The sequence below is a fragment of the Pseudophryne corroboree genome, chromosome 8, assembly GCF_028390025.1.
Source record: "Pseudophryne corroboree isolate aPseCor3 chromosome 8, aPseCor3.hap2, whole genome shotgun sequence".
In the NCBI taxonomy this organism is placed as follows: Eukaryota; Metazoa; Chordata; class Amphibia; order Anura; family Myobatrachidae; genus Pseudophryne; species Pseudophryne corroboree.
Genome location: NC_086451.1, coordinates 333,040,648 through 333,064,465, shown reverse-complemented (window position 1 = coordinate 333,064,465; position 23,818 = coordinate 333,040,648). Strand labels below are relative to the sequence as shown.

General features: G+C 46.7%; 1 protein-coding gene across 5 annotated transcripts in view; it reads right to left on the bottom strand.

Moving 5' to 3' along the window:
• The window catches only part of MCF2 (MCF.2 cell line derived transforming sequence), a 360,378-nt gene that overhangs the window by 152,998 nt on the left and 183,562 nt on the right, over nt 1-23,818 (bottom strand). For all 5 annotated transcript variants that reach the window (XM_063937419.1, XM_063937417.1, XM_063937415.1 and 2 more), the window contains one exon: nt 6,207-6,326. In XM_063937419.1, coding sequence (XP_063793489.1) covers nt 6,207-6,326 — 120 coding nt within the window. The remainder of the gene's footprint in view (nt 1-6,206; nt 6,327-23,818) is intronic.

The following is a 23,818-nucleotide window of genomic DNA, read 5'->3' as shown; positions in this document are numbered from 1 at the left end:
TAACATTAATCCTTTCCGGTTGGACAACAGTCCTTTTTTTTGTTATGCTATAGTTTGTACCAACAAACTGCGCATTAGTTCCAATATTCACAACTGAGACTGTTACGCTAATAATGAGGGAACTTCAAAAGTGATCAACTGTATCCTAAAAAGTTTTTTAAATACATAAACAGTAAAAAGCTAAAAAAGGAGAATATATGTCCAATAAAAGATGAATTTGGAGTATTGATAAATGATGCCGAAATAAAAGCGGAAATACTGAACCAATTTTTTTCAGCAGTATTCACCAGAGAAGAATTGATGGTCGGAGTAGTGCATAATGATAGTGACAGTAATGATTTGTGGTTAGACACTTGTTTAGGTGAAGAAGTAGTCCGGTAGAGGCTAAGCAAAATAAGATTATTAAATCACCCGGCCCTGATGGACTTCACCCGAGGGTTCTTATGGAGCTTAGGTCACAACTAGCAAGACCCCTATACTTGATTTTCAATAGTTCAATTACATCAGACATGGTACCGAAGGATTGGAGTATAGCTGCGGTAGTGCCATTATTTAAAAAGGGTTCCAAAAATCATCCGGGTAACTACAGACCGGTTAGTTTGACGTCTATAGTGGGGAAAATATTGGCCCTCATTCCGAGTTGTTCGCTCGGTATTTTTCATCGCATCGCAGTGAAAATCCGCTTAGTACGCATGCGCAATGTTCGCACTGCGACTGCGCCAAGTAACTTTACTATGAAGAAAGTATTTTTACTCACGGCTTTTTCTTCGCTCCGGCGATCGTAATGTGATTGACAGGAAATGGGTGTTACTGGGCGGAAACACGGCGTTTCAGGGGCGTGTGGCTGAAACCGCTACCGTTTCCGGAAAAAACGCAGGAGTGGCCGGGGAAACGGTGGGAGTGCCTGGGCGAACGCTGGGTGTGTTTGTGACGTCAACCAGGAACGACAAGCACTGAAATGATCGCACAGGCAGAGTAAGTCTGGAGCTACTCTGAAACTGCTAAGTAGTTAGTAATCGCAATATTGCGAATACATCGGTCGCAATTTTAAGAAGCTAAGATTCACTCCCAGTAGGCGGCGGCTTAGCGTGTGTAACTCTGCTAAATTCGCCTTGCGACCGATCAACTCGGAATGAGGGCCCTTGGTAGGAATTCTAAGGGATAGCATACAGGAGTATCTGCAGACCGCTAAGATTATTAGCAAGAACCAGCATGGGTTTGTGAGGGACAGATCATGTCAAACTAACTTAATTAGCTTCTAGGAGGAAGTGAGCGATAATCTAGACCAGGTAAAAGCAGTGGATGTGGACTTAGATTTTGCAAAAGCCTTCGAAACTGTGCCTCACAAGAGACTGATCATCAAATTAAAGGAGCTTGGCCTAGGAGAAACTGTTTGTACATGGATAAGTAACTGGCTGGATAACAGGGTACATCAAGTAGTGGTCAACGGGAAGTCCTCAAGCTGGACACAAGTAGTCAGCGGAAAACCACAAGGGTCCATACTCGAGCCACTACTGTTCAACATATTTATCAATGTCCTAGAAATAGGCCTGAAAAGCACAGTGTCAATCTTTGCAGATGACACTAAACTGTATAGGGTAATTAATTCTGAAATAGATGTGGAGTCTCTGCAGAATGATTTATCTAAACTTGAAATCTGGGCGTCTAAATGGGGAATGAGGTTCAATATAGAAAAATGCAAGGTTATGCATTTCAGGACTAAAAACAAACTTGCATCCTACATATTAAATGGGGAAAGTCTAGGGGTAACAGTATTGGAAAAAGATTTGGGGGTACCCATTGGTAATAGGCTTAATAATCGTATACAATGCATAAAACGGGGAATTGAGACAAGGGACGAGGATGTAATCCTGCCGCTGTACAAATCATTGGTACGTCCGCACCTGGAATATTGTGTTCAGTTTTGGGCACCACTGTATAAAAAAGATATCGGTGAACTTGAAAGGGTTCAAAGGCGAGCTACTAAATTGATTAAAAGGCTAGAGGGACTAGATTACTAGGAAAGGCTTACTAAGATGAATATGTATATACTGGAAAAGAGGCGTCTAATAGAAGACATTATTAATATCTTCAAATATGTAAAGGGACATTACAAAGAGTTATCAGAGGAATTATTTATTAAAAGAACTCTGTTTAGGACACGTGGGCACTCGCTGAGACTGGAGGAGAGAAAATTCCGTACGCAACGGAGGAAAGGGTTCTTCACTGAGAGGCCAATAAGGATTTGGAATTCCCTACCAGGGAAGGTAGTAATGGCGGACTCTGTAAATGCATTTAAAAATGGATTGGATACATTTCTGATTGAAAATTATATCCAAGGTTATAACATCTCCTATATATTTGCCTTGTCTGTGCCTGGCCCTCTAACGCTGGGTGGAGTCACAGATGTGGGCTAATCTATGCAGATCAGTGACGGCTGCCAGTGAGGAGAAGCTCTGACACACACCACACGCCTTCTCACATGTCCCCAGTCTTCTGACCAAGGTCCTGTCTAGAGGCATCCATCGTACCCCAGGTCCTGCTGCGGTGATGTGTGGCCAGGAGGCGACTCTCCGTCTGACGCCGAGCGGCTCTCACTCCCACTCCCCGTCTGAGCCCCGGCGCATCTCCCCTGCCGCCTGTCACAGTAGCCTATACAGCGGCCTGCCCCAGCGAGGAGAGAGACTACCATGCACTGCGCTCCTATTGCCGCCACAGCCCTCTCACAGTGCTCCGTCTGGTGCTCCCGGTAAAGCTGGTCCCCGCTGCGGACATGATGGCTGCCTGATGTGGGCAGTGCATGTAGGGCGGCTGGCGCAGGGGGGGGGGATGTCAGGCACAGTGGCTCACGCAGGAGCACGGACACCGCGGTTTCCCAGCTGCCTGCCAGGGGGAGGAGGAGAGATGTCAGGCAGAGCGGCCACCGCACACTGCTGGGCTCCCCGGCTGCCTGCTGAAGGGGGGGGGGAGATGTCACGCAGAGCGGCTCACGCAGTAGCACGGACACCGCACACTACTGGGCTCCCCGTCTGCCTGCAGGGGGAAGGGGGGGGGGTTTGTCAGGCAGAGCGGCTCACGCAGGAGCACGCACACCGCACACTGCTGGGCTCCCCGGCTGCCTGGCGGGGGGGGGGATGTCAGGCAGAGCGGATCACGCAACCTCCGCACCTGCCTCTCCGCCACATGCCACTCCGCCACCCCTCCCCCACCCACGGCCCCACTCCCCTGCCCCTCCCTCATCCACAGAACCTCCCAACCGCAGACCCCTCATCCACCCACAGCATCTACAGACACCCTACCCCATCCGCAGTCATCCCCCGCAACAGCCCTTCACCCACCCACAGCACCTCCTGACCCCCTACCCCACCTGCGGCCCCACTGCACCCGCCCCTCAACCAGCCGCACCGCCTCCGGACTCCCTCCTCCATCTGCCACACCACCACACCTGCCCCTCTCCCACGCGCGCCGCTTCCGGACCCCCTACCCCACCCGCAGCGCACTCGCACCTTCCCCACCCGCAGCATCTCCTCACCCCCTACCCCACCAGCGGCCCCACTGCACCCCCCATCCGCCAGATCCCCGTATCTGCCCCTCCCCTACTCGCGCCCCCCACCCATAGCGCCTCTGGATACCACTCCCCCACCCGCAGCACCTCCAGATCCCCTCCCCCATCCACGGTCCACCCACTGCATTCTGTACAGTGTGCCCTGCAGGCGCTGTTCACACCGTTGCAAGGGGCTACGCCCCCTTCACCATCCGACGCATGGGTTAAGCCCCTTACGACGGTGTGAAGAGCGCCCGTAGGGCGCGATGAAGCACCTAGTTTAAAATACTGACGGTGATAATCCGGGTGTAACATGATTTATAGTTGTTAAATAGTCATAAAACATTACTTCAGCAGGTACATTATAATCAACTCAACTTAATACAGAATACAGGTTGAACACGATGGGCATTTTGCCTCTATTCAATTTCAATTACTATGTTACTATGTATTGTTCCCAACACTCCACAGAGACAGCACTGACTAAGATAGTGAATGATTTTATCACTGCCAAGTCTAAAGGCCATTACTCACTTTTTAATCTCCCTGATCTCTCTGCTGCATTTGACACTGATGACCACTCTTTTCTCATACAATGTTACAATCCCTAAGTCTTCAGGACACAGCCTTATCCTTGTTCTCATCCTACCAACTGTATCTAATCGCTCTTTTAGTGTTAAGGTGGGTACATACTGGCCGAATATCAGCCGTTTTCTTGTACGGCCGATATATCGCGGGTCCGTCGGCCAGTGTGTACGGGCGATATATCTGTGAACTCCGTCGTTCACAGACGTATCGCGTCGGCCCCGCAGCACAGCCGACGGCCAATATATCTTCCGATATATTGGCACGTCGCTGTGTGTGTACGGGCAGATGGCCGACCGCCCGTACTCATGCTGCGGCAGCCGGCGGTGACTGACAGCTGAACTGGGCGGGTGTGTGTACACGCCCGCCCAGTTCATGACGTCAGTCCACGACGGATCGGGCAGTGTGTATGCTCAACACACTGCCCAATCCGTTCATAGATATATCTGCCGATCAATTGATCGGCAGATATATCTACCAGTGTGTACCCAACTAGTTTCTCTGGATCCACCTCCTCTTTCCTACCTCTATCAGTTGGAGTACCGCAAGGCTCAGTCCTTGGTCCTCTGTTTTTCTCAATCTATACCTCCTCTCTGCAAATTAATCAGCTCTTTCAGATATGCGGATGATACTTAAATCTACCTATCCTTCCCAGATGTCTCTTTGGCCCACGTTACTGAATGTCTTTATACCATTTTATCTTGGACGTCATGTTGCCACAGAATTAATAATTAATAACAGAATTAATAATATTATTAATTATATTATTCATAGTTACCTACTTGATAATCCTATCACTGTTGATAACAAAACAAACCAACCCCTGAAGCTGGCTAGCTTAGTGTTCTTTGTTCCCCACATTCAATCTGCATCCAAATCCTGTTACATACATCTAATAAACATATCCAGAATATGCCCATATCTCACACAATAGACTACATACTCTACTTCCTTCACTCATTATCTCGCAGTTTTTATTGCAATTGTCTCCTTACTGGTCTTCCTTGAAACAGGCTTTCACCACTACAATCTATTTAGAATGCTGCAGCGAGGCTGATCTTCATCACTAACGTTCATCGTCTCTTGCTCCACTCTGTCAGTCCCTACATAAGTTACCAGTTTTTTTGCTGAATTCGAAATAAAATACTTCTACAGAACTTACACATAAGGCTATTAACCAAACTGCACCAACATACCTCTTTTTGCTTATCTCAAAATACCTCCCAGCTCAGCCGCTCTGCTCTGTACAAGATCTGCGTCTCTCATCCACACTCATTACCTGCTCCCGTCCATGGTTACAGGACTTTTTTCAGGCTGCACCCACTCTGTGGAATTCCCTCCCATGCACAATAAGACTTTCCGCTTGTCTCCAAACCTTCAAGTGTTCCCTGAAAACTCACCTCTCCAGACAAGCTTATGAAATTCCACCCATGTAACCTCCATAAGCTATCTTCCCCATTAACATCGCCTCTATAAAGTCCACACATAACCTCATATATTGTCTCTTTCTTCACTTTCACATCATGCTGACCCAAGGCCAATATGGCTGTGTGACTATACTTTACAGCCCTCCAAGGACCTCTGTAATCTTACAGGATTATTATGCAATATATAGCACATATCTTTTTCAATGCATATTTCCCCATAGGTTATAAATTTGTGAGCAGGGCCCTCTTACTTCTGTGCCTGTTGTTACCCAGTCTTGTTTTATCACTACTCTATTACTGTTTGTTTCCAATTGTAAAGCACAATGGAATGTGCTGTCACTATATAAATAAATATTAATAAACCATCTGTAGTCACAAACAATATATGATTTAGTCTGTCACTGGTGATGCTCCTACTTTCATAAGACAACACACATGCCGTAACAGCATCAACTATCAGAATGTAGCCTAGAGCCCTTCTGAACAGTGAATTGAAATGGCATCTTTCTAAGCAGTGAGGTCAGGCTTCTGGTTTCCAGAAGTGAGCAGGTGAAAAAAGTGGACAGCTCTCTTATAGAACATTTTCATTTGCTCAATAATGTGGCTGGAATCTAAAGAGTAATTTTTTTCTAAATATATATATATATTACCGGTAACTTGAGTACGAAATCTTCCTGGCTGAAGCGAAATCCAATGTCGGTGAAAGTACGCTGAAAAAACCCAGTGGGTCTTAAAACCAAGACTAGATGCAAGTTTCCAGGAAAAGAGTGCTGAAAACAAATAGAAAATATGTCATTAAGTGTATTAGTCATAGTAGATAGATACTGTAGATAGATTGAAAGATACACAGCACAGAATAAGGCTTGCACTCAGCTAGATAGTAAATATAAAACAATTTGAAATGTTTCACATTTTGTAAATCTATGAGAACTTTGATATATTTATACATCTGTGAATGCGTCTTTAAGGAAACTTTTGTATTAGATTTAGAAGCCGTTGAGCATAGCACCCGATCTTTCCGATTTCAGTGGGACAAGTCGGGCACTGTTCCACTCACTGGCAGCAGTGTCCCACTCACTGGCAGCAGTGTCCCACTGGTAGTCGGGAAGTTGGGGGACACTCTGTTACACCGCTGCCCTAGTTGCAGATCAGCAAAGAATGGACGCTTTGTGCATGTACAAGGCATCTATTCAGTGCCAGGAGAAGCTGGAATGTGATGCAAAACAGGCACAAGACCTGTGGCAATGCCCCTTAAATGGTACAATTAAATATGTTCCAAAATGATTGTGTTAAAAGTGTATTTTTGTTTTAGTATACCTCCCAACATCATCATATCCTATATCGGGATGAAGCATGCAAAAGACGGCATGACCTTGTGCGAGCTAGGCCACGCCCCCTTTTGCACGCAAATTTCTGACATAGGATGTGATAATGTTGGGAGGTATGCAGTCATTGTGTAATGTATTTAACTGTAGACTGAAGAATATTTGTACAAGTCATGCTAAATATTCATTCATTGTTAGAGGTTGCAAATGTAATGTGAATGAAATTATTTAAAGAAGAATGATGTCATATTATAGATAATTACAGTTCTGTGGAAAAGCAGAATTACATATGTGGCACATGGACTTGCAATCAAACATTTATTATGTGTAAATATGTACAGTAAGCAGTAATCTACAGAAACAGAACAGATAAGAAAGGTTTGGCGCAAACTATATGCTTTGGAAATGTATTATGTGTGGGTCATAGATGGAGCGTAAAATGTGTAATACAAACACAATTCATTCTTTAGACTCGTTGAGCTCGCCACGCAGCGGGCATGGTGGCTCGCTGCACTCGCCAGTGGTTCTATTCCCACTCTATGGGTGTTGTGGACATCTACAAGTGGGAATAGTCCCTGTAAATCGGCAGTACCCTGACCGCCATTATCCCGATCACCGGCGGTAACGTGATTACATCCCCTTTATCTAGGTCTATATAGGCAGGACATATATGCCCTTCATTCTTTTAACCCACGCACAGGTGACACAACATAATATTATCTAGTAATCTATGAATAGTTGCAGGACCATTACCCAGGGCCAGCTCAGCATATAGGCACACTGGGCTGCTGTCTTCGGACCTTCTTGGGAGACAGGTAAAGAATACTCCCAGGCAGCTCCGATTGTGAACTACACACAATCAGAGTGGCCCTGCAGCATTCTCTGCCCGACCCTCAGCCTACAGCCACTGAATGTCTGTCAGCATGCGGATTGGTAGATGGCTGTAGCCAGTACTACAGCGGAGTTGAAGGCGAAGGTGTGTGTGGTGGAGGGGAAGGGCTATATACAGTGTCCACATAAATATATACACTATATAAATATATATATTAATTATATCTACATATATACACACAAATATATTATACAAATTATATATATATTATACATATGATGTAAGTAGTCATCTATTCTGTGACCTTATGATGCTCTTTTATTTTCACAGCATGTTTGTTATTGTATTGTGGTTGCCATGGAGACGGGAAGTGGAGGATGACGTCACATGAGGGCGACGCCTACCAGCTTCCGGATCCGGGCGCCTTGCACGCGGTGTGGTGAGGGGATTTAAGAAGTAAGTTTGTACACTGTATTTTATCCTGATGACGAGGGAATAAACCCTCGAAACGTTGAAGCACTTGCCGGTGTCAGCGTGATTTATTGGAGTGCCGCCGTATGTATGCTATTGTTGGAGTTCCCTGCACAGGACCCTAACGGAAGGCACCATTGTATGTACTTGCTGGGAGTTCTGTCTATTTGGAGATTTATGCTGGGAGGTATGGTGACCGGACACTGACCTGCCTTAGACATAGAGCACCCGGACTGAATTAACCCTTATTCACCACGTGCATCAGGCTGCATTTTGGAGTGCTAGACTCCTATCATTTTAAACATGGCTGAGGGTCACAGCATGCCTGACGAAATAGCATATGAAGCTTTGAATTTAGCCAAAATCACTCAGGGGACAGCCCTATCGTTTTCGGAATCTGAGGCTGAACAAATGCTATGTAAAGACAGTATGCACCTAGAACCTGAATTTAAGACGAATGAGCATCTATATCGTGAATGGTCCAGACTCAAACAGCGTGAATTAGACTATTATTATCACACTGTAACCTTAAGTGATTATTATAAGGATAAAAGAATCCCACGCGGTTTTCGCGTCAAGAACTGCCCGACCATCGGGCGACACAGTGTGCCCTTTTGTAAACGATGGATAGCAGTCCTAAATAAATGTAGTTATGATTTAATGCTCCTCGTCATAGAGGAGGCGGGACGTGAGCTCACTGTGACCAGGGATTCCATTAAAGAGTTTGAGACCGCCAACCGCTCTACCTTGATTTCTGACACCAATACTAACTGGTTAGACAAATTGGATAAACAATTGATAACTTATAAACAGAACTTGATCCAATTTAAAAAAATGAAGTTATCAAAAGTGATTGCGGATTATGAACATAACCAAGTATATCATTGGGTGGGCAGTGGTTCTAGAGAGAATACTCGACGACAGCAGAAACCGACCCGGGACTTTCATGCCGACTCTGACTCCTCTCAGGAGCGGGGAAATACAAGTGATTCGGACTTTGCCCCTAGACGTTCCCTGATCCCTTTAGGAGTGGGTACACACGACCAATCAGTCGGCAGAGGAAGTTCACGAGGAGAGGGGGCCAAAACAGGAGGACGAAGACCGGGGCGACCACCAAAATCGTACCGCAAGAAACTGTAATTAATCTATCTACTCGTGTATTATCTGAACTTGAATTGAAGGTACTGAACCGTGGTTTATAATTTGTACCAAGTAGGGGCTTTGATAGCTTCAACTGGGAAGTGGAGAAATATCGCCTGAATAGACAGTTGAGACTTCATAAACATTTTCAGAGTAATAGGTTACAAACACCTGTGAAAAATGTTGTTGATATACCACAGGCAGTACGTCGTTTCCAAAAAAGATCCACATTTGATCCACAGACCAACAGTAACTCCATTAAAACATTCTCTAGGATGTTAAGTCAGGATGTGGAGGGTATGATTGCCTTTAAGTCAAGCAATAATGCATACAGCAATATGTCTAAAGGTGAATTTAAGGCTCTAAAGGATCTGGCTTCATATTCAGATATAACTATACGCCCCGCTGACAAAGGCGGGGCTATAGTTATACAAGGGATTGATGCATACAAACGTGAGATTGAACGCCAGCTGGCTAATGAGGAGGTTTATAGGTTATTACCGCAAGATCCCACTGATAGTTTCAGTTGTGTGTTGGAGAAATGTTTGGATATGGCAGTAGTGAATGGGGAGACTTCATCTGAATTAAGTACAACATTATTATGTAAAAAGCCAGTGGTCCCTCTGCTCTATACACTCCCTAAGATTCACAAGGGATACAGTGACCCACCTGGTAGACCTATCATCTCGGCCAGGGGGTCACTGTTCCAACCGATTTCAACATATCTTGATTGCCTTATACAACCATGTATCATGAACCATCCTATGTATACACAGGACACCACCTCTTTTTTGAAAAAATTATATGCTGTAGAAAATATACCAACTAACAGTTTCTTATGCAGCATAGATGTATCTAATTTGTATACTGTGATCCCTAATAATGAAGGTTTACGTGCTGTCAGTGATTTAATTCAGTCCAATCCACTGTATACAGGACCAAGCACTGATTTGATCACTGAGCTTTTAGAAATGATATTGACAAAAAACTATTTTCTGCATGATGGCCAGTTCTATCCTCAAACATCTGGCTGTGCGATGGGGTCCAATGTGGCACCATCGTACGCCAATGCGTATATGTTTAGGGCAGAACAAGACATTTTTTTCAACAGACCTGAGATATGTGATAAAATCAAATTTTATGCCAGGTATATTGATGACCTGTTCCTAATATGGACAGGTTCAGAGGAGGAATTTAATAGTTTTATCTGCACACACAATAATTCGGATAGCCCCCTTAAAAATAAGAATTTACTTACCGATAATTCTATTTCTCGTAGTCCGTAGTGGATGCTGGGGACTCCGTAAGGACCATGGGGAATAGCGGCTCCGCAGGAGACTGGGCACATCTAAAGAAAGCTTTAGGACTATCTGGTGTGCACTGGCTCCTCCCCCTATGACCCTCCTCCAAGCCTCAGTTAGGATACTGTGCCCGGACGAGCGTACACAATAAGGAAGGATCTTGAATCCCGGGTAAGACTCATACCAGCCACACCAATCACACCGTACAACTTGTGATCTGAACCCAGTTAACAGCATGATAACAGAGGAGCCTCTAGAAAAGATGGCTCACTACAGCAATAACCCGATATTTTGGTAACAATAACTATGTACCAGTATTGCAGACAATCCGCACTTGGGATGGGCGCCCAGCATCCACTACGGACTACGAGAAATAGAATTATCGGTAAGTAAATTCTTATTTTCTCTAACGTCCTAAGTGGATGCTGGGGACTCCGAAAGGACCATGGGGATTATACCAAAGCTCCCAAACGGGCGGGAGAGTGCGGATGACTCTGCAGCACCAAATGAGAGAACTCCAGGTCCTCCTCAGCCAGGGTATCAATTTTGTAGAATTTTACAAACGTATTTGCTCCTGACCAAGTAGCTGCTCGGCAAAGTTGTAAAGCCGAGACCCCTCGGGCAGCCGCCCAAGATGAGCCCACCTTCCTTGTGGAGTGGGCATTTACAGATTTTTGGCTGTGGCAGGCCTGCCACAGAATGTGCAAGCTGAATTGTACTACAAATCCAACGAGCAATAGTCTGCTTAGAAGCAGGAGCACCCAGCTTGTTGGGTGCATACAGGATAAACAGCGAGTCAGTTTTCCTGACTCCAGCCGTCCTGGAAACATATTTTTTCAGGGCCCTGACAACGTCTAGCAACTTGGAGTCCTCCAAGTCCCTAGTAGCCGCAGGCACCACAATAGGTTGGTTCAGGTGAAACGCTGAAAACCACCTTAGGGAGAAACTGAGGACGAGTCCTCAATTCCGCCCTGTCCGAATGGAAAATCAGATAAGGGCTTTTACAGGATAAAGCCGCCAATTCTGACACGCGCCTGGCCCAGGCCAGGGCCAACAGCATGACCACTTTCCATGTGAGATATTTTAACTCCACAGATTTAAGTGGTTCAAACCAATGTGACTTTTGGAACCCAAAAACTACATTGAGATCCCAAAGTGCCACTGGAGGCACAAAAGGAGGCTGTATATGCAGTACCCCTTTTACAAACGTCTGAACTTCAGGGACTGAAGCTAGTTCTTTTTGGAAGAAAATTGACAGGGCCGAAATTTGAACCTTAATGGACCCCAATTTCAGGCCCATAGACACTCCTGTTTGCAGGAAATGTAGGAATCGACCCAGTTGAATTTCCTCCGTCGGGCCTTACTGGCCTCGCACCACGCAACATATTTTCGCCAAATGCGGTGATAATGTTTTGCGGTTACATCCTTCCTGGCTTTGATCAGGATAGGGATGACTTCATCCGGAATGCCTTTTTTCCTTCAGGATCCGGCGTTCAACCGCCATGCCGTCAAACGCAGCCGCGGTAAGTCTTGGAACAGACAGGGTCCTTGCTGGAGCAGGTCCCTTCTTAGAGGTAGAGGCCACGGATCCTCCGTGAGCATCTCTTGAAGTTCCGGTTACCAAGTCCTTCTTGGCCAATCCGGAGCCACGAATATAGTGCTTACTCCTCTCCATCTTATCACTCTCAGTACCTTGGGTATGAGAGGCAGAGGAGGGAACACATATACTGACTGGTACACCCACGGTGTTACCAGAGCGTCTACAGCTATTGCCTGAGGGTCCCTTGACCTGGCGCAATACCTGTCGAGTTTTTCCCAACGGTTTATAATCATGTGGACGACTTCTGGGTGAAGTCCCCACTCTCCCGGGTGGAGGTCGTGCTGAGGAAGTCTGCTTCCCAGTTGTCCACTCCCGGAATGAATACTGCTGACAGTGCTATCACATGATTTTCCGCCCAGCGAAGAATCCTTGCAGCTTCTGCCATTGCCCTCCTGCTTCTTGTGCCACCCTGTCTGTTTACGTGGGTGACTGCCGTGATGTTGTCCGACTGGATCAACACCGGCTGACCTTGAAGCAGAGGTCTTGCTAAGCTTAGAGCATTGTAAATGGCCCTTAGCTTCAGGATATTTATGTGAAGTGATGTCTCCAGGCTTGACCATAAGCCCTGGATATTCCTTCCCTGTGTGACTGCTCCCCAGCCTCGCAGGCTGGCATCCGTGGTCACCAGGACCCAGTCCTGAATGCCGAATCTGCGGCCCTCTAGAAGATGAGCACTCTGCAACCACCACAGGAGGGACACCCTTGTCCTTGGTGACAGGGTTATCCGCTGATGCATCTGAAGATGCGACCCGGACCATTTGTCCAGCAGGTCCCACTGGAAAGATCTTGCGTGGAATCTGCCGAATGGGATTGCTTCGTAGGAAGCCACCATTTTACCCAGAACCCTTGTGCATTGATGCACTGAGACTTGGCTCGGTTTTAGGAGGTTCCTGACTAGCTCGGATAACTCCCTGGCTTTCTCCTCCGGGAGAAACACCTTTTTCTGGACTGTGTCCAGGATCATCCCTAGGAACAGAAGACAAGTCGTCGGAACCAGCTGCGATTTTGGAATATTGAGAATCCAATCGTGCTGCCGCAACACTACCTGAGATAGTGCTACACCGACCTCCAACTGTTCCCTGGATCTTACCCTTATCAGGGAATCGTCCAAGTAAGGGATAACTAAAATTCCCTTCCTTCGAAGGAATATCATCATTTCGGCCATTACCTTGGTAAAGACCCGGGGTGCCGTGGACCATCCATACGGCAACGTCTGAACTGATAGTGACAGTTCTGTACCATAAACCTGAGGTACCCTTGATGAGAAGGGTAAATTTTGACATGAAGGTAAGCATCCTCGATGTCCCGAGACATCATGTAGTCCCCTTCTTCCAGGTTCGCAATCACTGCTCTGAGTGACTCAATCTTGAATTTGAACCTCTGTATGTAAGTGTTCAAAGATTTTAGATTTAGAATCGGTCTCACCGAGCCGTCCGGCTTCGGTACCACAACAGTGTGGAATAATACCCCGTTCCCTGTTGCAGGAGGGGTACCTTGATTATCACCTGCTGGGAATACAGCTTGTGAATGGCTTCCAAAACTGTCTCCCTGTCAGAAGGAGACATCGGTAAAGCCGACTTTAGGAAACGGCGAGGGGGAGACGTCTCGAATTCTAATTTGTACCCCTGAGATATCACCTGAAGGATCCAGGGGTCTACTTGCGAGTGAGCCCACTGCGCGCTGAAATTCATTGAGACGGGCCCCCCACCGTGCCTGATTCTGCTTGTAAAGCCCCAGCGTCATACTGAGGGCTTGGCAGAGGCGGGAGAGGGTTTCTGTTCCTGGGAACTGGCTGATTTCTGCAGCCTTTTTCCTCTCCCTCTGTCACAGGGCAGAAATGAGGAACCTTTTGCCCGCTTGTCCACGAAAAGACTGCGCCTGATAATACGGCGTCTTCTCATGTTGAGAGGCGACCTGGGGTACAAACGTGGATTTCCCAGCTGTTGCCGTGGCCACCAGGTCTGAAAGACCGACCCCAAATAACTCCTCCCTTTAATAAGGCAATACTTCCAAATGCCGTTTGGAATACGCATCACCTGACCACTGACGTGCCCATAACCTTCTACTGGTAGAAATGGACAACGCACTTAGACTTGATGCCAGTCGGCAAATATTCCGCTGTGTATCACGCATATATAGAAATGCATCTTTTAAATGCTCTATAGGCAAAAATATACTGTCCCTATCTAGGGTATCAATATTTTTAGTCAGGGAATCCGACCACGCCAACCCAGCACTGCACATCCAGGCTGAGGCGATTGCTGGTCGCAGTATAACACCAGTATGTGTGTAAATACATTTTAGGATACCCTCCTGCTTTCTATCAGCAGGATCCTTAAGGGCGGCCATCTCAGGAGAGGGTAGAGCCCTTACAAGCGTGTGAGCGCTTTATCCACCCTAGGGGGTGATTCCCAACGCACCCTAACCTCTGGCGGGAAAGGATATAATGCCAATAACATTTTAGAAATTATCAGTTGTTATCGGGGGAAAACCACGCATCATCACACACCTCATTTAATTTCTCAGATTCAGGAAAACTACAGGTAGTTTTTCCTCACCGAACATAATACCCCTTTTTGGTGGTACTCGTATTATCAGAAATGTGTAAAACATTTTTCATTGCCTCAATCATGTAACGTGTGGCCCTACTGGAAGTCACATTTGTCTCTTCACCGTCGACACTGGAGTCAGTATCCGTGTCGGCGTCTATATCTGCCATCTGAGGTAACGGGCGCTTTAGAGCCCCTGACGGCCTATGAGACGTCTGGACAGGCCCAAGCTGAGTAGCCGGCTGTCTCATGTCAACCACTGTCTTTTATACAGAGCTGACACTGTCACGTAATTCCTTCCAACAGTTCATCCACTCAGGTGTCGACCCCCTAGGGTAGTGATTTTCAACATTTTTTTACTCGCGGCACACCGAACAATATTTAAAAATTGCTAAGGCACACCATCAGTTCCCCACAGAAAAAAAACAAAACACACACATTGGCCCTCACAGTAAAAAAAAACAACACCCGTACATTGGCCTACACAGAAAAAACAATCACATTGCTCCCCACATAAATCCTATTGCTCCACACATAAATCAATCATATTTCTCTCCACATAAATACTATTGATCCTCACATGAATTATTCACATTATCCCCCCATACATCCATAAATTCTTATTCTCCCCACATAAATTCTATTGAAATCCTATTGCTCCCCACAGGAGAAATAAAATAACAAATATTATTATCAGCTGTCCTCCTCCCTGTCCCTCAGTGGCGGGGGTTGTTCATAGTGGAGTGCTGCGAATACTGAGCACCATTTTCAAGGCATAGGTCACGGCCGGAGCACGACTGATCCTCTAAGAAGAGCCTGGGCCAACAGCTCACTCTGAAGGTGCAGGAAGCGGCTCTGGCTCCGCGGCGCACCTTGCAACTGGTTGCGGCACACTAGTGTGCCACGGCACACTGGTTGAAAAAGCCTGCCCTAGGGGGTGACATCACTATTACAGGCAATCTGCTCCGTCTCCACATCTTTTTTCTCCTCATACATGTCGACACAAACGTACCGACATACAGCACACACACAGGGAATGCTCTGATAGAGGACAGGACCCCACTAGCCCTTTGGGGAGACAGAGGGAGAGTTTGCCAGCACACACCAGAGCGCTATATATATACAGGGATAACCTTATATAAGTGTTTTTCCCCTTATAGCATCTGTATCTTTAATACTGCGCGTAATTTGTGCCCCCCCCCCCTCTCTTTTTTTAACCCTTTCTGTAGTGTAGTGACTGCAGGGGAGAGACAGGGAGCTTCCCTCCAACGGAGCTGTGAGGGAAAATGGCGCCAGTGTGCTGAGGAGATAGGCTCCGCCCCCTTATCGGCGGCCTTATCTCCCGTTTTTTTATGTATTCTGGCAGGGGTTAAATGCATCCATATAGCCCAGGAGCTATATGTGATGCATTTTTTGCCATCCAAGGTGTTTTTTATTGCGTCTCAGGGCGCCCCCCCCCAGCGCCCTGCACCCTCAGTGACCGGAGTGTGAAGTGTGCTGAGAGCAATGGCGCACAGCTGCAGTGCTGTGCGCTACCTTGTTGAAGACAGGACGTCTTCTGCCGCCGATTTTCCGGACCTCTTCTGCCTTCTGGCTCTGTAAGGGGGCCGGCGGCGCGGCTCTGGGACCCATCCAGGCTGGGCCTGTGATCGTCCCTCTGGAGCTAATGTCCAGTAGCCTAAGAAGCCCAATCCACTCTGCACGCAGGTGAGTTCGCTTCTTCTCCCCTTAGTCCCTCGATGCAGTGAGCCTGTTGCCAGCAGGTCTCACTGAAAATAAAAAACCTAAACTAAAACTTTCACTAAGAAGCTCAGGAGAGCCCCTAGTGTGCATCCTTCTCGTTCGGGCACAAAGATCTAACTGAGGCTTGGAGGAGGGTCATAGGGGGAGGAGCCAGTGCACACCAGATAGTCCTAAAGCTTTCTTTAGATGTGCCCAGTCTCCTGCGGAGCCGCTATTCCCCATGGTCCTTACGGAGTCCCCAGCATCCACTTAGGACGTTAGAGAAATTACATTTTCTATAGATAGCAGGTCAGTACATTTTTTGGATGTGTTAGTAGAATTGGAGGGTGGTCATATTAGCACAAAATTATATAGTAAACCCACTGACCGCAACACCTTACTTCATGCTGCAAGCTTTCATCCAAAACCATTAAAATATGGTCTGCCGTATTCCCAATTCTTGCGTGCAAGACGCATATGTAGTGATCATAATGTAGCTATCTCAAATATTGACCATATGATTGAGAAATTTGTGCAGCGGGGGTATGACTTACACAAGCTGACACAATCAAAAAACAGGGCATTGGCCATACCACGTGATCAACTCCTTACATCAAAAAATAGAAGGGTAGAATCTACACGCATCCCCTGGGTCAACCATTATAATGCTAGGAGTAGTGATATTAACAAAATTGCCAAAAATTTATGGCCCATTGTAAGTAGTGATAAGAACTTAAATTTGAAAGATCAGACTCTGATGCCCTGTTACACCCGCGGCAAAAACATCCGCGATTGGGTGGTGAAAACGGACATCACTACGGTCAAGAATGATAGTGTCCAACACCGTTTTCTAGCTAGAAAGAATGGATGCTATAAATGTTTGAATTGCACCACTTGTCGCTCGATGGTTGCGGGCGATTCTTTTATGCATCCACATAGTGGCAAAAAGTACTTAATTAGACATCGGGTGACACGTACTACTAATTACATAGTATACATGATCACATGCCCTTGTGGATTAAGCTATGTGGGCAAAACTGATAGGACATTGCGGGAACGAATGGCCACACATAGATTGTCAATTAGAAATGCCATCGAAAAGGGCTATAGCGATCAGCCAGTCTCTAGGCATTTTATGAGTGCTGATCATAATTTATCTGCCCTTAGATACAGGATTATAGATTATATTCCCCCTAGGCTTAGGGGAGGAGATAGATCTCTGGCCCTCTTACGCTGTGAATCAAGGTGGATCCACAGGTTGGGCACTTTATCACCAAGAGGCCTTAATGAAAATTTGGGCCTACATTGTTTTTTGTGATATATACAGGATTATTACGATGTCTTTCATTGGGCCTGTAAACAGTTTAATACCTGTAGAAAATGTAGAAAATGTGGATTGAATGCTCCTCTAAATCCTACATGACTATTACATACCCTCCAACATTTTACACAGAAAAATCGGTACAAATCCGAAAAAGGGGCGTGGCCGCGTGTAAAGGGGGCGTGGCCACGCCCCTTTTCCTATACTTTCAATGGAAGTTTGGAGAGGCAAAAATCGGTACAGACCATGAAAAAAAGGTACTGTACCTATTAAAAAGGTACAGTTGGAGGGTATGCTATTATGTATACATATGATGTAAGTAGTCATCTATTCTGTGACCTTATGATGCTCTTTTATTTTCACAGCATGTTTGTTATTGTATTGTGGTTGCCATGGAGACGGGAAGTGGAGGATGACGTCACATGAGGGCGACGCCTACCAGCTTCCGGATCCGGGCGCCTTGCACGCGGTGTGGTGAGGGGATTTAAGAAGTAAGTTTGTACACTGTATTTTATCCTGATGACGAGGGAATAAACCCTCGAAACGTTGAAGCACTTGCCGGTGTCAGCGTGATTTATTGGAGTGCCGCCGTATGTATGCTATTGTTGGAGTTCCCTGCACAGGACCCTAACGGAAGGCACCATTTGTATGTACTTGCTGGGAGTGCTGTCTATTTGGAGATTTATATATATATATATATATATATATATATATATATATATATAAACAAATCCAAAAATGAACGGCACTCCGAGATAACTTCAACACTACTTGTGTGATCCTGATGATGGCGTGGTGAGCTCCGAAACATTGATCTGGTAAAATATACCCACCTTTTGCTTGAAGTTGCCTCGGACTGCCGTTCTTTTTGGATTTGGATTTGCATGTGAATTACAGACACACGAGCAAGCTGTATTGCCTATTTGAGTGCCGGCAGAATTGGTGCATATATATATATATATATAAATATATATTGGCAAAAAGGGGGTGGGGGGTATATGGCGACCAATGGTGTCAGCAATGAGGTGGAATACCAAATTGAAAAATATAAAACAAACACAGTTTATTAACAAGGTTATCACATTACCAAACACTTTTTGGAAAGGTGGGACAACACATACATACACAGTAATGTTCCATAAAATGTATATTAAATTCAGTATATTAAAAAAGGTTAAAAAAATAAGAATTTACTCACCGGTAATTCTATTTCTCGTAGTCCGTAGTGGATGCTGGGTACTCCGTAAGGACCATGGGGAATAGACGGGCTCCGCAGGAGACAGGGCACTCTTAAAAGAAAGATTAGGTACTATATCTGGTGTGCACTGGCTCCTCCCTCTATGCCCCTCCTCCAGACCTCAATTAGGGAAACTGTGCCCGGAAGAGCTGACATTACTAGGAAAGGATTTGGAATCCAGGGTAAGACTCATACCAGCCACACCAATCACACCGTACAACTTGTGATAACTATACCCAGTTAACAGTATGAACAACAACTGAGCCTCATTCAACAGATGGCTCAGAACAATAACCCTATAGTTAAGCAATAACTATATACAAGTATTGCAGAAAGTCCGCACTTGGGACGGGCTCCCAGCATCCACTACGGACTACGAGAAATAGAATTACCGGTGAGTAAATTCTTATTTTCTCTGACGTCCTAGTGGATGCTGGGTACTCCTTAAGGACCATGGGGATTATACCAAAGCTCCCAAACGGGCGGGAGAGTGCGGATGACTCTGCAGCACCGAATGAGCAAACTCATGGTCCTCCTCAGCCAGGGTATCAAACTTGTAGAATTTTGCAAAAGTGTTTGATCCCGACCAAGTAGCAGCTCGGCAAAGTTGTAAAGCCGAGACCCCTCGGGCAGCCGCCCAAGAAGAGCCCACCTTCCTCGTGGAATGGGCTTTTACTGATTTAGGATGCGGCAGTCCAGCCGCAGAATGTGCAAATTGAATCGTGCTACAGATCCAGCGAGCAATAGTCTGCTTTGAAGCAGGAGCACCCAGCTTGTTGGGTGCATGCAGGATAAACAGCGAGTCAGTTTTTCTGACTCTAGCCGTCCTGGAAACATAGATTTTCAGGGCCCGGACTACGTCTAGCAACTTGGAATCCTCCAAGTCCCGAGTAGCCGCAGGCACCACAATAGGTTGGTTCAAATGAAACGCTGATACCACCTTTGGGAGAAATTGGGGACGAGTCCTCAATTCTGCCCTGTCCATATGGAAAATCAGATATGGGCTTTTACAGGACAAAGCCGCCAATTCTGACACACGCCTAGCTGAGGCCAAGGCCAACAGCATGACTACCTTCCACGTGAGATACTTCAACTCCACGGTCTGAAGTGGCTCAAACCAATGTGATTTTAGGAAATCCAACACTACGTTGAGATCCCAAGGTGCCACTGGAGGCACAAAAGGGGGCTGAATATGCAGCACTCCCTTAACAAACGTCTGAACTTCAGGCAGTGAAGCCAGTTCTTTTTGAAAGAAAATAGACAGGGCCGAAATCTGGACTTTAATGGATCCCAATTTTAGGCCCATAGTCACTCCTGACTGTAGGAAGTGCAGAAATCGACCCAGCTGAAATTCCTCTGTTGGGGCCTTCATGGCCTCACACCAAGCAACATATATTCGCCATATGCGGTGATAATGTTTTGCTGTCACATCCTTCCTAGCTTTTATCAGCGTAGTAATGACTTCAACCGGAATGCCCTTTTCCATTAGGATCCGGCGTTCAACCGCCATGCCGTCAAACGCAGCCGCGGTAAGTCTTGGAACAGACAGGGCCCCTGCTGTAGCAGGTCCTGTCGGAGCGGCAGAGGCCAAGGGTCCTCTGAGATCATTTCTTGTAGTTCCGGGTACCAAGTTCTTCTTGGCCAATCCGGAACGATGAGTATAGTTCTTACTCCTCTCTTTCTTATTATCCTCAGTACCTTTGGTATGAGAGGAAGAGGAGGGAACACATAAACCGACTGGTACACCCACGGTGTCACTAGAGTGTCCACAGCAATCGCCTGAGGGTCCCTTGACCTGGCGCAATATCTTTTTAGCTTTTTGTTGAGGCGGGACGCCATCATGTCCACCTGTGGCCTTTCCCAACGATTTACAATCAGCTGGAAGACTTCTGGATGAAGTCCCCACTCTCCCGGGTGGAGGTCGTGCCTGCTGAGGAAGTCTGCTTCCCAGTTGTCCACTCCCGGAATGAACACTGCTGACAGTGCTAGCACGTGATTTTCCGCCCATCGGAGAATCCTTGTGGCTTCTGCCATCGCCATCCTGCTTCTTGTGCCGCCCTGTCAGTTTACATGGGCGACCGCCGTGATGTTGTCTGACTGAATCAGCTCCGGCTGGTTTTGAAGCAGGGGTTCTGCTTGACTTAGGGCATTGTAAATGGCCCTTAATTCCAGAATATTTATGTGTAGGGAAGTCTCCTGACTCGACCATTGTCCTTGGAAGTTTCTTCCCTGAGTGACTGCCCCCCAACCTCGGAGGCTTGCATCCGTGGTCACCAGGACCCAGTCCTGAATGCCGAATCTGCGGCCCTCGAGAAGATGAGCACTCTGCAGCCACCACAGCAGAGACACCCTGGCCCTCGGGGACAGGGTGATCAGCCGATGCATCTGAAGATGCGATCCGGACCACTTGTCTAACAGATCCCACTGAAAGATCCTTGCATGGAACCTGCCGAAGGGAATTGCTTCGTAAGAAGCTACCATCTTTCCCAGGACTCGCGTGCAGTGATGCACCGACACCTGTTTTGGTTTCAGGAGGTCTCTGACCAGAGATGACAACTCCTTGGCCTTCTCCTCCGGGAGAAACACCTTCTTCTGTTCTGTGTCCAGAATCATGCCCAAGAACAGCAGACGCGTCGTAGGAACCAGCTGCGACTTTGGGATATTCAGAATCCAGCCGTGCTGTTGCAGCACTTCCTGAGATAGTGCTACTCCGACCAACAACTGCTCCTTGGACCTTGCCTTTATAAGGAGATCGTCCAAGTACGGGATAATTATAACTCCCTTCTTTCGAAGGAGTATCATCATTTCGGCCATTACCTTGGTAAATACCCTCGGTGCCGTGGACAAACCAAACGGCAACGTCTGGAATTGGTAATGGCAGTCCTGCACCACAAACCTGAGGTACTCCTGGTGAGGTGGGTAAATGGGGACATGTAGGTAAGCATCCTTGATGTCCAGTGACACCATAAAATCCCCCTCTTCCAGGCTTGCAATAACCGCCCTCAGCGATTCCATTTTGAACTTGAACTTCCTTATATAAGTGTTCAAGGATTTTAAATTTAGAATGGGTCTAACCGAACCGTCTGGTTTCGGTACCACAAACATTGTGGAATAGTAACCCCGTCCCTGTTGAAGGAGGGGAACTTTGATTATCACCTGCTGAAGGTACAGCTTGTGAATTGCCACCAGTACTACCTCCCTTTACTTGGGAGTAGCTGGCAAGGCTGATTTGAGGTAACGACGAGGGGGAGACATCTCGAACTCCAGCTTGTATCCCTGAGATACCATTTGTAGAACCCAGAGATCCACCTGTGAGCGAACCCACTGGTCACTGAAGTTCCGGAGATGGGCCCCCACCGCACCTGGCTCCACCTGTGGAGCCCCAGCGTCATGCAGTGGACTTATTGGAAGCAGGGGAGGATTTTTGTTCCTGGGAACTGGCTGTCTGGTGCAGCTTTTTCCCTCTACCCCTGCCTCTGGGCAGAAAGGACGCGCCTCTGACCCGCTTGCCTTTCTGAGGCCGAAAGGACTGTACTTGATAATACGGTGCTTTCTTAGGCTGTGAGGGAACCTGAGGTAAAAAAGTCGACTTCCCAGCTGTTGCTGTGGATACGAGGTCCGAGAGACCGTCCCCAAACAATTCCTCACCCTAATAAGGCAAAACTTCCATGTGCCTTTTAGAATCAGCATCACCTGTCCACTGCCGAGTCCATAATACTCTCCTGGCAGAAATGGACATTGCATTAATTCTAGATGCCAGCCGGCAAATGTCCCTCTGTGCATCCCTCATATATAAGACTACGGCCCTCATTCCGAGTTGATCGGTCGCAAGGCGAATTTAGCAGAGTTACACACGCTAAGCCTACGCCTACTGGGAGTGTATCTTAGCTTCTTAAAATTGCGACCGATGTATTCGCAATATTGCGATTACAAACTACTTAGCAGTTTCAGAGTAGCTTCAGACTTACTCTGCCTGTGCGATCAGTTCAGTGCTTGTCGTTCCTGGTTTGACGTCACAAACACACCCAGCGTTCGCCCAGACACTCCTCCGTTTCTCCAGCCACTCCTGCGTTTTTTCCGGAAACGGTAGCGTTTTCATCCACGCGCCCATAAAACGCCGTGTTTCCGCCCAGTAACACCCATTTCCTGTCAATCACATTACGATCGCCGGAGCGATGAAAAAGCCGTGAGTAAAAATACTATCTTCATTGTTAAATTACTTGGCGCAGTCGCAGTGCGAATATTGCGCATGCGTACTAAGCGGATTTTCATTGCGATGCGATGAAAAATACCGACCGATCAACTCGGAATGAGGGCCTACGTCTTTAATATGCTCTATGGTTAGCAAAATAGTATCCATGTCAAGGGAATCAATGTTATCTGACAGGGAATCAGACCATGCTGCTGCAGCACTACACATCCATGCTGAAGCAATAGCAGGTCTCAGTATAGTACCTGAGTGTGTATACACAGACTTCAGGATAGCCTCCTGCTTTCTATCTGCAGGCTCCTTTAAGGCGGCCGTATCCTGAGACGGCAGTGCCACCTTTTTTGATAAGCGTGTGAGCGCCTTGTCCACCTTAGGGTATGTTTCCCAACGCAACCTGTCCGTTGGCGGGAAAAGGTGCGCCATTAGTAACCTCTTAGAAATCACTAATTTCTTATCTGGGGAACACCACGCTTCTTCACACAATTCATTTAACTCATCAGATGGGGGAAAAGTCACTGGCTGCTTTTTCTCCCCAAACATAATACCCTTTTTAG